General features: G+C 32.3%; 1 protein-coding gene across 1 annotated transcript in view; it reads left to right on the top strand.

Annotated features, from left to right (window-relative positions):
* Positions 1–12,870, top strand: part of LOC140450153 (alpha-lactalbumin-like) — an 84,931-nt gene that overhangs the window by 55,107 nt on the left and 16,954 nt on the right. The window contains exon 2 of the mRNA XM_072543599.1: positions 3,005–3,238. Coding sequence (XP_072399700.1) covers positions 3,015–3,238 — 224 coding nt within the window. The 5' untranslated portion in view covers positions 3,005–3,014. The remainder of the gene's footprint in view (positions 1–3,004; positions 3,239–12,870) is intronic.

The raw sequence follows: 12,870 nt of genomic DNA on the forward strand, positions 1-12,870 counted from the left end.
GATGCAGGATATACTCCAGATCACTGAACCTAAGAATAAAGTGGGGTATGGCCAAAAATGCCAGCGTAGTTCAAACAGAACAGAACTTCATAGCCGCAAAAGAGATAACCCAAAAAGGTATAGCAGGGAAAACTATAATGATCTGCACAGATAGCAGACAAGCGCCACTAACCTTGAATAGATCACGTGTCACATCAGGTTTAGTAATGGAGTGTCACTAGTCACTAACTCAAGCTTCGGAAGGTAATACCATCATCCTGAGGTGGGTTAAAGAACACAATAGGAATAAAGGCAACCGCATTGCTGACCAATTATTTAGGAAGACGGCAGGCCTATGACTCATAGGACCTGGGGATCTTTTTGGTTGGTCAACTACAACAATCACGGAAATTGTCAAATGTCACTCCCATACGCAAACCGTAAAAAGATGGGAAGAAGGGAAAGGATGTAAACTTGCCAGGGTAACACTGAGTAACCTTGAAGAGTCAGCATCAAAGAAGTACTTGGGAATGACCAGGAAAAATCTACGTTTGGCAGTTGGTTTTTTAACTGGTCATTGTCAACTAAGCAAACACCTCCACACACTGGGGCTAGCAGACACACCTCTATGTAGGAAGTGTGAACGAGAAGACGAAACTGTAGAGCATGTCCTATGTGAATGCCCAGAGTTATCGTTAATACGAGAGTACGCGTTCGGCGAGTCCTGGCCCACACCTGCCCACATAAGAGAGATGTCTCCTGGTGACTTGTCCACCTTCCTAGAAATGGCAGGATGGGCAATGAGCTAAGGGTGACAGCTCCCTGGGAGGATGCAAAATGGGTCGATTGTGGCCTTAGTGCTGTGAAACTTAACTCGCCCTCCCTACTCTACAGATACAGATACAGATAAATTAATTTCTTTGTAGTTCTCCGTGTTCGATTTGTCTACCTTTTCAAGATAGGTATAAGGATGCTTGATCTCTATTTTTGAGAAATTCTGTTTTGTTCCATTATTTTTGTGATTACTTTTAGTAGTTGTTTGGTCAGATCTGGTCCTTCGTACTTTAGGAGTTTGTTCGGTATTCTTTCCTCTCCTAGTGATTTTCTGTTTTTTAATTTTCTTAATGCTTTGTTTACCTCTTCCTCCTCAATATTTATTTCTTCGTTTGCAGTCACCTCAGTTGTTGGTGGTTCATTATCGTCCCTTTAGCAAATAGGAATCGAAAGTAGTCTACCCATCTGTGTTCTTCTGAATGAGTTTTATTTTTATTATTTCGTTCAACTCTTTTCTTTGTCCTCTAATTTTTCTCCATATTTCTTTCTGTGTTCTATAGAAGTCGTGTTTCATCTCTTTAAAGAATCTCTCCCAGTGGTCCACTTTTATTTGTCTAACTAAAGCATTCGTTTCATTTCAAATTCGTTTATAGAGGTTGTATGCCTGTTGTGTTTGTTATGTTCTGTATTGTAAAAAAGCTTTCTTATTTTAGTGTTTGTTACTTTCCTTTCTTTAAGTTATTATGTTGCTGCCTTATGTTATTTTTGAGATTTTTCCGGCTTTCTTTGATATTATAGTTTTCTAATATTTCATTTCCAGCAATCTTCTCTGATATTTTTTTCTGTATAAGTATTCCGTGGATTCTGTATTTAGTTCTTCGACTCTGGTTTTTGTTTGTATTTTCGTCGCTCTTCTAGGTGTAAACTATTTCAGGATGATTCTTATGTTACATAATACTAGGCTATGGTCGCTATCTACATCTGCTGAGTTGACACATCTTACGTCGATTAGTTTTGATGGATATATATATATATATATATATATATATATATATATATATATATATATATATATATATCTGTTAGTTATAACGTAATCTATCATAGATGCTTATCCACGGGTGTCATTAAATGTACATTTGTGTTGGTCTTTGTGATAAAAAATGTGTTGTTTATTCTAAGTTCGTTATTCGTACAGAAGTTTTTTATCAGTTCTCCATTTTCGTTAAATTCTCGTTATGTTTTTGCTTAATTCCGGGTATTACTTGAATGCCTATTCGAGCGTTAAAATCTCCCAATATTATCATCTTCCTCTAACTTGATTTGCTACTTTTTGTATTTCGTCATAAAACGTTTCCCTTGTTTAAGGCTTGGTATTTTCTGGGCCGTATACTCCGATGGTGTTTAGGTCTTCCTTCTTTACTCTTATCTTTGCCTTCACAGGGTTTTCTTTTGCTACTTCACTGTAGATTAGCACGTATTCATCTAACTTTGATTGTCCTTTTCCTTTCTTGTTTTGTTTCCTGTAGAGCGCAAATGTTTATTTGTTTCTCTTTCAAAACTTGGGTAATTTATTGGTCCCTTAAATTAAGCGACCCGATATTCCATGTAGTGATTTTCATCAGGGTTTTGGATTCAATCCTATTTCGAGGCTAAACATTGTTTCTGTAAGCAATATTGGTTTTTACGATTCGGAGGTTACTAACCTTTCCAAGCACTCTCCACATTTTATTCGGACTTGATATCGGCTGTATATGATATTATAATGATCTTGTTAGGTTAGTAATTACGTTATAAATCATAACAAGACAATAACTTATAATGCTATATCGACATGAAAAATTTGGTCTATATATTCCTCAATATTAACATAAATTTTTATATAATTATAGAAAAATTTTAATATATAAATAATGCATCCGTGATATGTCCATGTAATTAACTATGACATCAAAAGTAAATTCTATCAAAATTGATATTCTCTTAGAACACATATTTGGAGTAACCAAATCCTTTACGTGTACAATTTAATTTTTACACGCAAATGTTAATAAAACGTTAATTTTCTACAGTATAGTTGATTACCAGAAAGATATTTTAAAAGGTAAAATTCCAAAATGAAATAGTTTCAGAGCATAGATAAGAATATAAAATATTTAACAATATCAGTATTTTATCAGTGTTATTATTATTTGCAAATATTTTGTGAAGAATCTTCTACCATTTAGGTAATCCGATATTTATTTTTCAGGTACTACAAAATGGTCTACAAAGCAGCTTTTATATTATTAGTGCTTCCTTTAGCACTTTGCAGAATCTACGATAAATGTACTTTGGCGAAAGAATTACTTAACGTTTACAAATTCCCTCGTAAAGAAATTCCAACTTGGATTTGTATTGTTCAACATGAATCACATTTTAATACTGCTGCTATAAACACCCAATCGCATGATAATGGCCTGTTTCAGATTTCTCAAATATATTGGTAATTTAATTAATACAGTAATATATCACAAAAACCAAATATGTACACAAAACTCATTTTGCTCAAAATGTGAAGTGCAAAATGTGTAGATCACTGATATATAAAATTTTTGAAATATTTTTTAATTATAAAATTTTTACAACAAAATTTTCTTTATTAAAAAAACGTAATGCTAATTATTATTAAGGCCAAAAAATGTTATATAGGGAGCCCATAAGCTTCCTTTATTATTTGAATGTGCTCTTCCTTATTGTTTTCTTCTACGCCTTCTTCAACATTATTATCCACAATTGGGACATAGAACTGCAAATTGTCATAGGCTCTTCACTTCCCACCAAAATGAATGTTAAGACGTTTTTCTACATCTTGAATTTTTTCTTTTGCAACCATGACGTTGTTTGAAAATACAGCTCGAATAATCTAATTCATTTTATTTCCCTTTTTTAAGATTGGCAAAGCAGCAAATTTGAAGTGAAGTTGTCCTGGAGGTTTTACAACTATAGCAACTGCACTTTTCCAGTCTTGAATTGCTATCTGGGTCCCAATTTTTCTAATTGTGCTAAATTGGAAAAACAAATCCCAATATTTACTATTGGGATTTGGGTACTTTATTACTGTGTCCTTTTTAAAAATTTTTATTCAATCCTCCTGAATACAGTATGGGGAGGAATAAGGCAATGTCCAACCACGGGGTAAGTAAAAGCAATTTCTTTGGAAATTAATGTTTTACATAAAAATTTGCACAACATGCCAGTCACAGTAATGTTTTTATTTTGACTGGGTAGCCATCGCAGAAAAGCATTTTTTTGTTAATTTCTGAAAGGTCCTTATTTCTAAGATTCTAGTATAAAATCGAAGCGATTTCATTAGATCCTTTATATCTTTGGTGTTCACACCATGTATAAGCATATACCGAACCAGGATTTTAAGCACTAGTAGAATATACTTCACAGGTGGTAGAATTGTAGAGGTACAATAGCGCTATAATAGACAGCCTGGTCTTGAACATGTGGCAACTCAAGGTTTTTTTAACAGTCAAAAGAAAGTTGAAGTATAGAAGGTGTGCCGTCTTTTTTTAGCATAGAATAAAAAGCCTTCATTGTACAAACTGCATGTTCAGACATAACTTCAACCTTCCTGAGTTCTGCCGGCATCATTTTAATTTAGCATTTCAGACAAATGCATTGCGAAAAGCATCTGTGGAACAGTTTTGGAACAATATTAAAATAATAGTTGAAAATAAACAGAAAGTAAGAATACTTCACCTGTAGGTTGTCAATCACTGATTTATTATCTGATGGGTTGTACTGCTTCCAGAGTTTTTGCTGTGCAATCACTTGGCATATAGTGTCTAGTACTTTTCTCTCTTGTATAATGGTATCAGAAACTGTAGTGTTTTTAAGAAATTTTAAAGGCATCTTTTTTACCTTTAATTTTTCAGTTTTTTTGTCACCTTCTCTTTATTCCCTTGAAGACTGACATTCTAAAAAAGATTTCTTGCCAGTGTTTTGAACGCGGTATTTAGAAATGCCCAAAATTGTAAGAAAAGCTGAAGAACAAACCTGTACCATTCCCTCGAACTGATTTTTTTCGTTTTTTATTCTTTACTGGAGCTAGTTGCTTCGTATCTGTGTGTCTCATAAAAATCACACTGTTTCACAAACAACAACTTATATTTGTTTTTCCCATACTGTTCTAAAACTGGAGTTCTCGTTCTGGATGGTAAAAACATAATCATTGACATCTCCTGGTTCAATTTTCAAACCGACTGTCCCATTCTCCTACCCTCGTTCTTCCTAGCCAATCATATACATCCATTCTTTCGAAATGTTTTACCTATACAAATTGTTCTTAGAAACTATTCACTATTGAAGTCCAGTGTTCTTCGAAAATACTTATAAATCAATATATTTATAAATTCTTAACCTATATAGGGTCTTGAATATTTATGATCTCATGAAATTTTACATACAAAAATTTATTTTATTCTTGATCTATTTTAGAATCATAACAATATATATGTATAAATACGTTCGAATTATCGGGTAAAGTGGTCTGTGTCAAAATGAAAATCTTTCTTTTTTCTAAGATACTCAATATTTCGCTATTTATTTAATAGCTTCCTCAGGAGTAAACTAAAACAATTTGAACATTACAAAAAATGGCGTACAAATACTTTTAAAACACTCACAGAAATTAAAAGATTTCGCAAATAAAAACTGACATTGAAGTATTTGAAATATTGAATGTCAAGATTAGATTGTCTTAATCTTGACATTCAATATTTCAAATACTTCAATGTCATATATATATAATGTTCCAAAAGGTTTCCAAGGTTAGTACAATTAAATCTAAAGCTAAGATTAATACTATTACAGGATTACTTATCAAAGCATTACTCATAGTTATTAGCGGTCTTGTAACAGCTAATTACACGTTATTTAGTAAATTTTAGTAAATTAATAGTATATTACATAACGAGAGTTGTAAGAAGCTTATTACATGCGAGCAAAAAAGTTGCGCGCGAGCCGGGTAGCGGCGAGCGCAGTAATTTTACAAGCATGGAATAAGCTTACAACTCAAGTTGTGTACTATATGTTTTCTTCGATTATTTTCATTTATAAAAATAAAAAGTATAACAAGTAACTTTTATTTACCTATTTAACAAAATTCGTGAACAATTTAAATTAAACATTTATTTATAATAATTAATTGTAAAATTTTGGCAATTATTTATAACTATACCCTTATCCATAACATTGGTATTCAGTGTATGTAAAGATCTGTAAATTACTTTTAATTGAATTTATAATTCTATTGGCTGTTGACGTCTTATTATTTATTGACTCATCGACATATCCTTCGGCCGTTGTTGAAGATTTCCATCCGCCATGTCGTTTAAGAGCCATTAAATCACCACCGGCATCTACCAAAATAGTGGCAGACGTTCGTTTTAAACAGTGACCTGTGTACATTTTAGGATCTGGTAACTTTAAATATTCGGCTATTTATTTAGGAACACCGCCTATTTTGTTTAATCCTACCACCTGTTTCGTACATTTACATCTTTGATAATTAAGAAAAAATTGATTTATTTGCGGTCGCTAATCTGTAGTCGAATTTCTATATATTGCTTGAAGATTTTATAGAAATTTCCGGAAATAACGAAAGATCTACATATTTTGGTTTTCGTATCAGGAATTTTAACCAATAACATGGTACTTAAATAATCAATGTCACAAATTTTAAGATTTTTGAAGTTATACTTCTATACACGTGCTCCACGTTGGAAATTTTTATGGGAGTGAATCGGTGAAATCATTACATATGTAAGATAATGAGTAAGAGAGAGACAGAAGATATATTTTCTCTCTCTTCCTCTCTGGAGAATAAAAATGTTCCTTTTGTATACCTATATATTTTATATATGTATATATATATATATATATATATATATATATATATATATATATATATATATATATATATATATATATATATAATATAATATAATATTTATTAATATTATTATTTATGTGATGTGTTTTGTATTATTTATTAAATGTTTATAATTATTTTAGCCTTTTGTATTTCAAAATAATAATCTCAATAAATCACTGTATGACCGAGAACTGTCAATTTTGAAATACGTTTGTGTCATGTCTAATTGGCAAATATTTTACGTGTTTGGTTCATACGCTGGTGTATGTGAGTTCGAATCCCAATATGAATTTCCTTTTTTATTTTTGAAATAGTTAAAAAACCAAAGTTAATTTTATTAAATATAAATTTGTAATATACGCAAAAATACAAATTTTTAAAATAAAATGAAAATTTACAACATAATCCGAGTTGTTGGTTTTTGAAGTTATATTTCTATACGCGCGTTCGACTTTGGAAATTTGCACGGGAGTGTATTGGAAATTTGCACTGGAGTAACAAGCCTCATTAGGCATGTTAAATTAGAAATTAAAACTTGTAAATATCTCAAGACAGTTCAAATGTGTACTTATATACACAACAAACAACAATTAAATATTGTATTTGTCAATGACAGATAAATTGACAGTTGTATCACCAAACAATATTTTTTTTATTAATATTGTTATCATGGTAAATTATCATATGCCTAAGTAAGTTACGAATATTATCATTTTTAAATACTTATGAATATTACATTTTAATTTGTATTTTAATATTATATTGAATTATGTTGCAGTGTATTGTATTGTATTTTTATATTAATAACAAAATTAAAACAAGAACAGCAATCCGACAACTTAACTCAGTATGGTGGGATAGACACCTAAATATGAAGACAAAAACACAGATTTATAAAACATTAGCGCGAAGTATTATGACATACGGGGCTGAAAATTGGATCATAAACAAGACAAACAGCAATAAGATAGTAGCAACAGAAATGGAATGCCTGTGTAGATGATGCAGTGTAACAAGAATGGATAGGAGAAGTAATGACGAAATAAAGCAAAGAACATCAATAGAAATGGAAAAAAAACATCCAAAATAAAAGCAATGGAAATGAATTATTGGAGAAGATGTTGCCAACTCACTAGAAGAGATAGAGTAAGGAATACTGAAATCAGAGAGCGTATGGGCATAGATATTGACGTCCTGGAAACTATAGAATGCAAAAGGCTGAAATGGTATGGCCATGAAGAAAGGATTAATGATCAACGATGGCCAAAGAGAATGTTACAGTGGATCCCCACCAACCGCAGGAAAAAGGGAAGACCAAGAAGATCGTGGAGACAAGAAGTAAAAGGTGCAATGGAAGACAGGGGTCTACAAGTAGATGACTGGAACGATCGCAAGCGTTGGAAGCTAGGTTGCGAGAAACGGCGGCAGCTGTAATAAACTCGTTATATATATACATCAATAGAAACACATACTAACATACTAGACATACTAACATATATAGAACAAAAAAGACTAAAGTGGACATGTAAGAAGAACTAGCGACAGCAGATGGATAAAGAGAATAACCGAATGAAGCCCCATAGAAAGGAGGAAAAGAGGACGACCCCGAAAATCCTGGAGGAACGAAGTAGACGACGCCATGAGTAAGAGAGGCCTAAACGATGGAGAATGGAACAACAGAGACAGATGGAAACGGTTGAGCGAGGGAAGGCAGTGAATACTGTAGAATCCCTAATTATAATATATATATATATATATATATATATATATATATATATATATATATATATATATATATATATATATATATATATATATATATATATATATATATATATATATATATATATATATATATATATATATATATATATATATATATATAGAAATGTAGCCATAAGCTCCCTTACTATTAAGAATCAGCAGATTCCGATATCCGACGTTATAAATAGGAAGAAATCAATATTATTATTATTATTGTAATTATTATGTTTCAATAGTCAAGTTTAAATCATTAAATGTAGTAGTTTGTAGAATTTCTCAAAAATTGTAACTTATTTTCGAAATAAAGATTTTTTTTTTTGGGAATATCGACGTTGAAGAAAGATTTCTGGCGCTGCGAACCACAGGATATTTCATACAGAAACATAGTCGTTTCCTGGTCTACATTAGTTTAATGAAATCCTGAAGAACCTGGTAAAAGAGAAAAATGTATTGGAAATCAAACACGATCATCCTTGCGTAAGTTTTTCCTTTCTTTACCATTGTTTATGAGCATTTATTATTTTAATTGAATTCTTAAACATTTACATTGAATTTATTATTTATTGTTTATTGAATTTATATTATTTATAACATTTTACTTCAACGAATTTTTATATATATTTGCATTTATATTTTTGCATATATTTTATGAGTACATTGAATGATATTTCCCAAAATAGTATCGAAAATTTAAGTTTACTATTCGACAATTTAAATTTAAAAATAAAAAGAAATCTACAAACCTCTAAATCTAAGCCTGCATCTAAATTCCGTTCCAAAATGCCGATGACCAATAGCGATATTGCTAGCCTTTGCTCAACTCTGCCCGAATTCTCTTCTGGAGACAACCTCTCCACCTTTATCAAAGCAGTAGATAATTTAATAGTTTTCTTAGGCACCCAAGATTTAAATCCGTCCCAAGAATTTATCTTAAATTTCCATATCGTATCTCGAATTAAAGGAGAACCTAGAAATTTCTTAAACTATTCTAATAAAACCAATTGGACAGAAATTCGTCCAGCGTTATTAACTAAATACGGAGACAGACGTTCCGAAGACATATTAGTAACACAACTATCCACTACCGTCCAAAAACATAGTGAATCCTACGACAATTATCATCAGAGAATAACTACAAATCTGAACGATTTACTCAAACACATCACTTTAAACGATAATCCCGCGACAGTCACTTTTAAAACTCCATACTTCAAAAACATTGCCCTCAAAACTTTCTGTACCGGAATCAACGAGCCTTATTGCGAATACTTATCGCATTTTGAATTAAATTCCCTAGAAGAAGCCCTTCAAAAGTGTATTGCCTACGATAACCACAAAAATCAACAACAATACATGAACTTCCTTAAGAGCCAACAAAACAAAAAGGCCCCACTCAAAAATAAACCCTATCAATCTTCGAATAATCAAAGATCCACAAACTTTCAACCCACATACTCAAACTTCCAACCCACGCATTCAAATTATGTGAGACCTTCAACTCACAACACAGAGCCCAATTTTAACTTCACTCCACAACAGAACTATAATTTCCCTCAGAGACAAAATTTCAGTTCTCACGAACAAAATCAATCCTTCCAACGGAACAATGTTCCGAAAAACAACCAACAAAGATTAAATAAATATAAAGCTCCTCGACCCCAACCAAATTTTGCTACTCCAATGAGCGGTGTTCAAACTACCACAACCAGAAACCATCAGCCCATGACAATTACAACTAATAGAAGCCACAATTTTCACATAGATTCAAATGATACCCAATATTTCGAAAATGATTTCGAAAATTACGAATCCGAACAAGAGCCCGATTTGCATGATGAAAATCATCAGGATTTTCAAGCCATCCCGTTAAACGATCATCCACCCCCTGTATAAACCTATATAATATCGAAAGTTCCCCTGGGTTACCCTGTTTCGTTACACCCAAAACACATCTACGCGTTTTAATCGATACCGGCGGTTTCCATTCAATTTTAAATCCGCGAGCTCTCAAACTATTTGATAAAAATCATATTTATCGAAAACCTTTTTCGCTAACGTCAATGAAAATTACTTCCAAGCACGACTTAAATATTAAGACGCCACTATTCCTAGAATATGGAATTCCACAAACATTCGACGTAAAAATTGCCGACTTTAGTCAATTCTTTGATATCCTCCTTGGAACTTACGATCTGAAAAGATTCCACGCCACAATTAGCTACGCAACTCATACTTTAACCTTTGAGAATCCTCACGTTAGCATTCCATTTGAAACATTATACCAAAAAATTCCAGTAAGCGTTCATAATGGCGAAGTTTTATTGCGCGAAACACACTTTCAAGGTATCAAAATTCCCCATTCTATTCACGTTGCAAAAAACGGCTTTCTAGACACTTTCGACTTACCTATGCCTATGAAATTTAATAAGAGAATTGAAGTTGAGAACTTTTGTAATTATAATATAGCAAAAATTCCAACGACGCATTTTAATGAAAACAAAATCCGTACTTCGCACTTAAATAACGAAGAAAAATATAAAATTATAAGTCTTTGCAAAAAATTTAAAGACGTATTCTACGACGAAAATAAAAATTTAACTTTCACGTCAGCTGTTAGACACGAAATTAAAACTAAGGATGAAAATCCAATTTATGTAAAGGGATTTCGGCATCCCAAAGCAATGCAGGAAGAAATAAAAAAACAAATAAATAATTTATTAGATAATAAGATAATTCGACCGTCAATTTCACCGTACTCAGCTCCAGTTTGGATAGTACCAAAAAAAGCTGATGCCTCAGGTCAGAAAAAATTTAGATTAGTAATTGATTACAGGAAGCTTAATGATCATACTGAAAGTGATCGCTACCCACTTCCTCAGATAGACGAGATACTGGATAACTTAGGAAAAGCCAGTTATTTCACAACATTAGATTTAGCTCAAGGTTACCATCAGATTGAAGTTCATCCGGATTCTATTCGGAAAACAGCCTTTTCAGTTCCGCATGGTCACTTTGAATTTTTACGTATGCCCTTTGGTTTAAAGAATAGCCCAGCAACATTCGAAAGGTTAATGGACAATATTCTTAGGCCCTTTATTCATAAGTTTTGCTTCGTCTACATGGACGATGTCATTATTTTTTCCAAGTCACTGCAAGAACACTTAGTTCATATTGCGACTATTTTTGACACTTTCAGAAAAAATAATTTAAAAATTCAGTTAGACAAATCTGAGTTTCTCACGAAAGAAGTTTCTTTCTTAGGTCACGTAGTGACAACCGAAGGAATCAAACCTAACCCAGCAAAAATCGAAGCTATACAAAAATATCCTCTACCAAAAACAGTAAAAGAAATTAAATCATTTCTTGGTTTAATCGGTTACTACCGAAGATTCATACCCAACTTTGCAAAAATAACGTCCCCATTTTCGAGATGTACTCGAAAAGGAGCAACTATCGACCCCACAAATCCAAATTATTTAGAATGTTTTGCAAAATGCAAACAATTGTTAACTAATTCTCCAGTCTTACAATATCCAGACTTCGAAAAGCCTTTTGTACTGACTACAGACGCCTCTAATATAGCTATAGGATCAGTATTATCTCAAAATAATCACCCTATTGCCTACTATTCTCGAACTCTAAATTCCGCAGAACGAAACTACTCCACTATTGAAAAAGAACTTTTAGCCATACTAGATTCTTGTAAACACTTCCGTATGTATTTATACAACCAAAAATTCACTGTAGAAACAGATCACAATCCTCTCGTATGGATCTACAAAATTAAAGACCCCACTTCTAGATTAGCCCGATGGAGACTTAAACTAGAAGAATATGATTTTGAAGTTAAATATAAAAAAGGCAAAGAGAATCAAGTTGCTGATGCTCTTAGCCGAGTCCAAATAAATGCCCTAAGCTCGAGTTCAGAATGTGCTGAACCCCCGAATTCAGAATGTGCTGAACCACCCGACAATTTCGACATAGACGATTTCCTTGCCGATTTTGACAACTTACAAAACAGTACTAACACACAACATACATCAGTTGAGAACCCTATCACTGGAATAGAGATTTCACCTGAACCAATTAATTTATCCTCAAACCAAATTATTTTTAAACCAGAGTCAAATAATTTTGAAATTAAATACAAAAGAATTTTTAACAAACACCGTTACACTGTCACTTTGACAAATAATTGGAAAACAGAAATAGCAAATACCTTCCAAAATATCCTTAGACCAAATCAAAAATTTGCAATAACAATCCCTCACGAATTTAGACCTTTTATCTGTAACTATTTTAAAGAAAAAATAAATTCCACAGTCAAAGCAATATTTTGCAATATACTACTTCAGGACATAGAAGAAGAAAACCAACAAATAGAATGCATAAAGAAATATCACGTAGAAAATCACAACGGAATAATT

This window comes from Diabrotica undecimpunctata, chromosome 9 (genome assembly GCF_040954645.1).
Source record: "Diabrotica undecimpunctata isolate CICGRU chromosome 9, icDiaUnde3, whole genome shotgun sequence".
Lineage (NCBI taxonomy): Eukaryota > Metazoa > Arthropoda > Insecta > Coleoptera > Chrysomelidae > Diabrotica > Diabrotica undecimpunctata.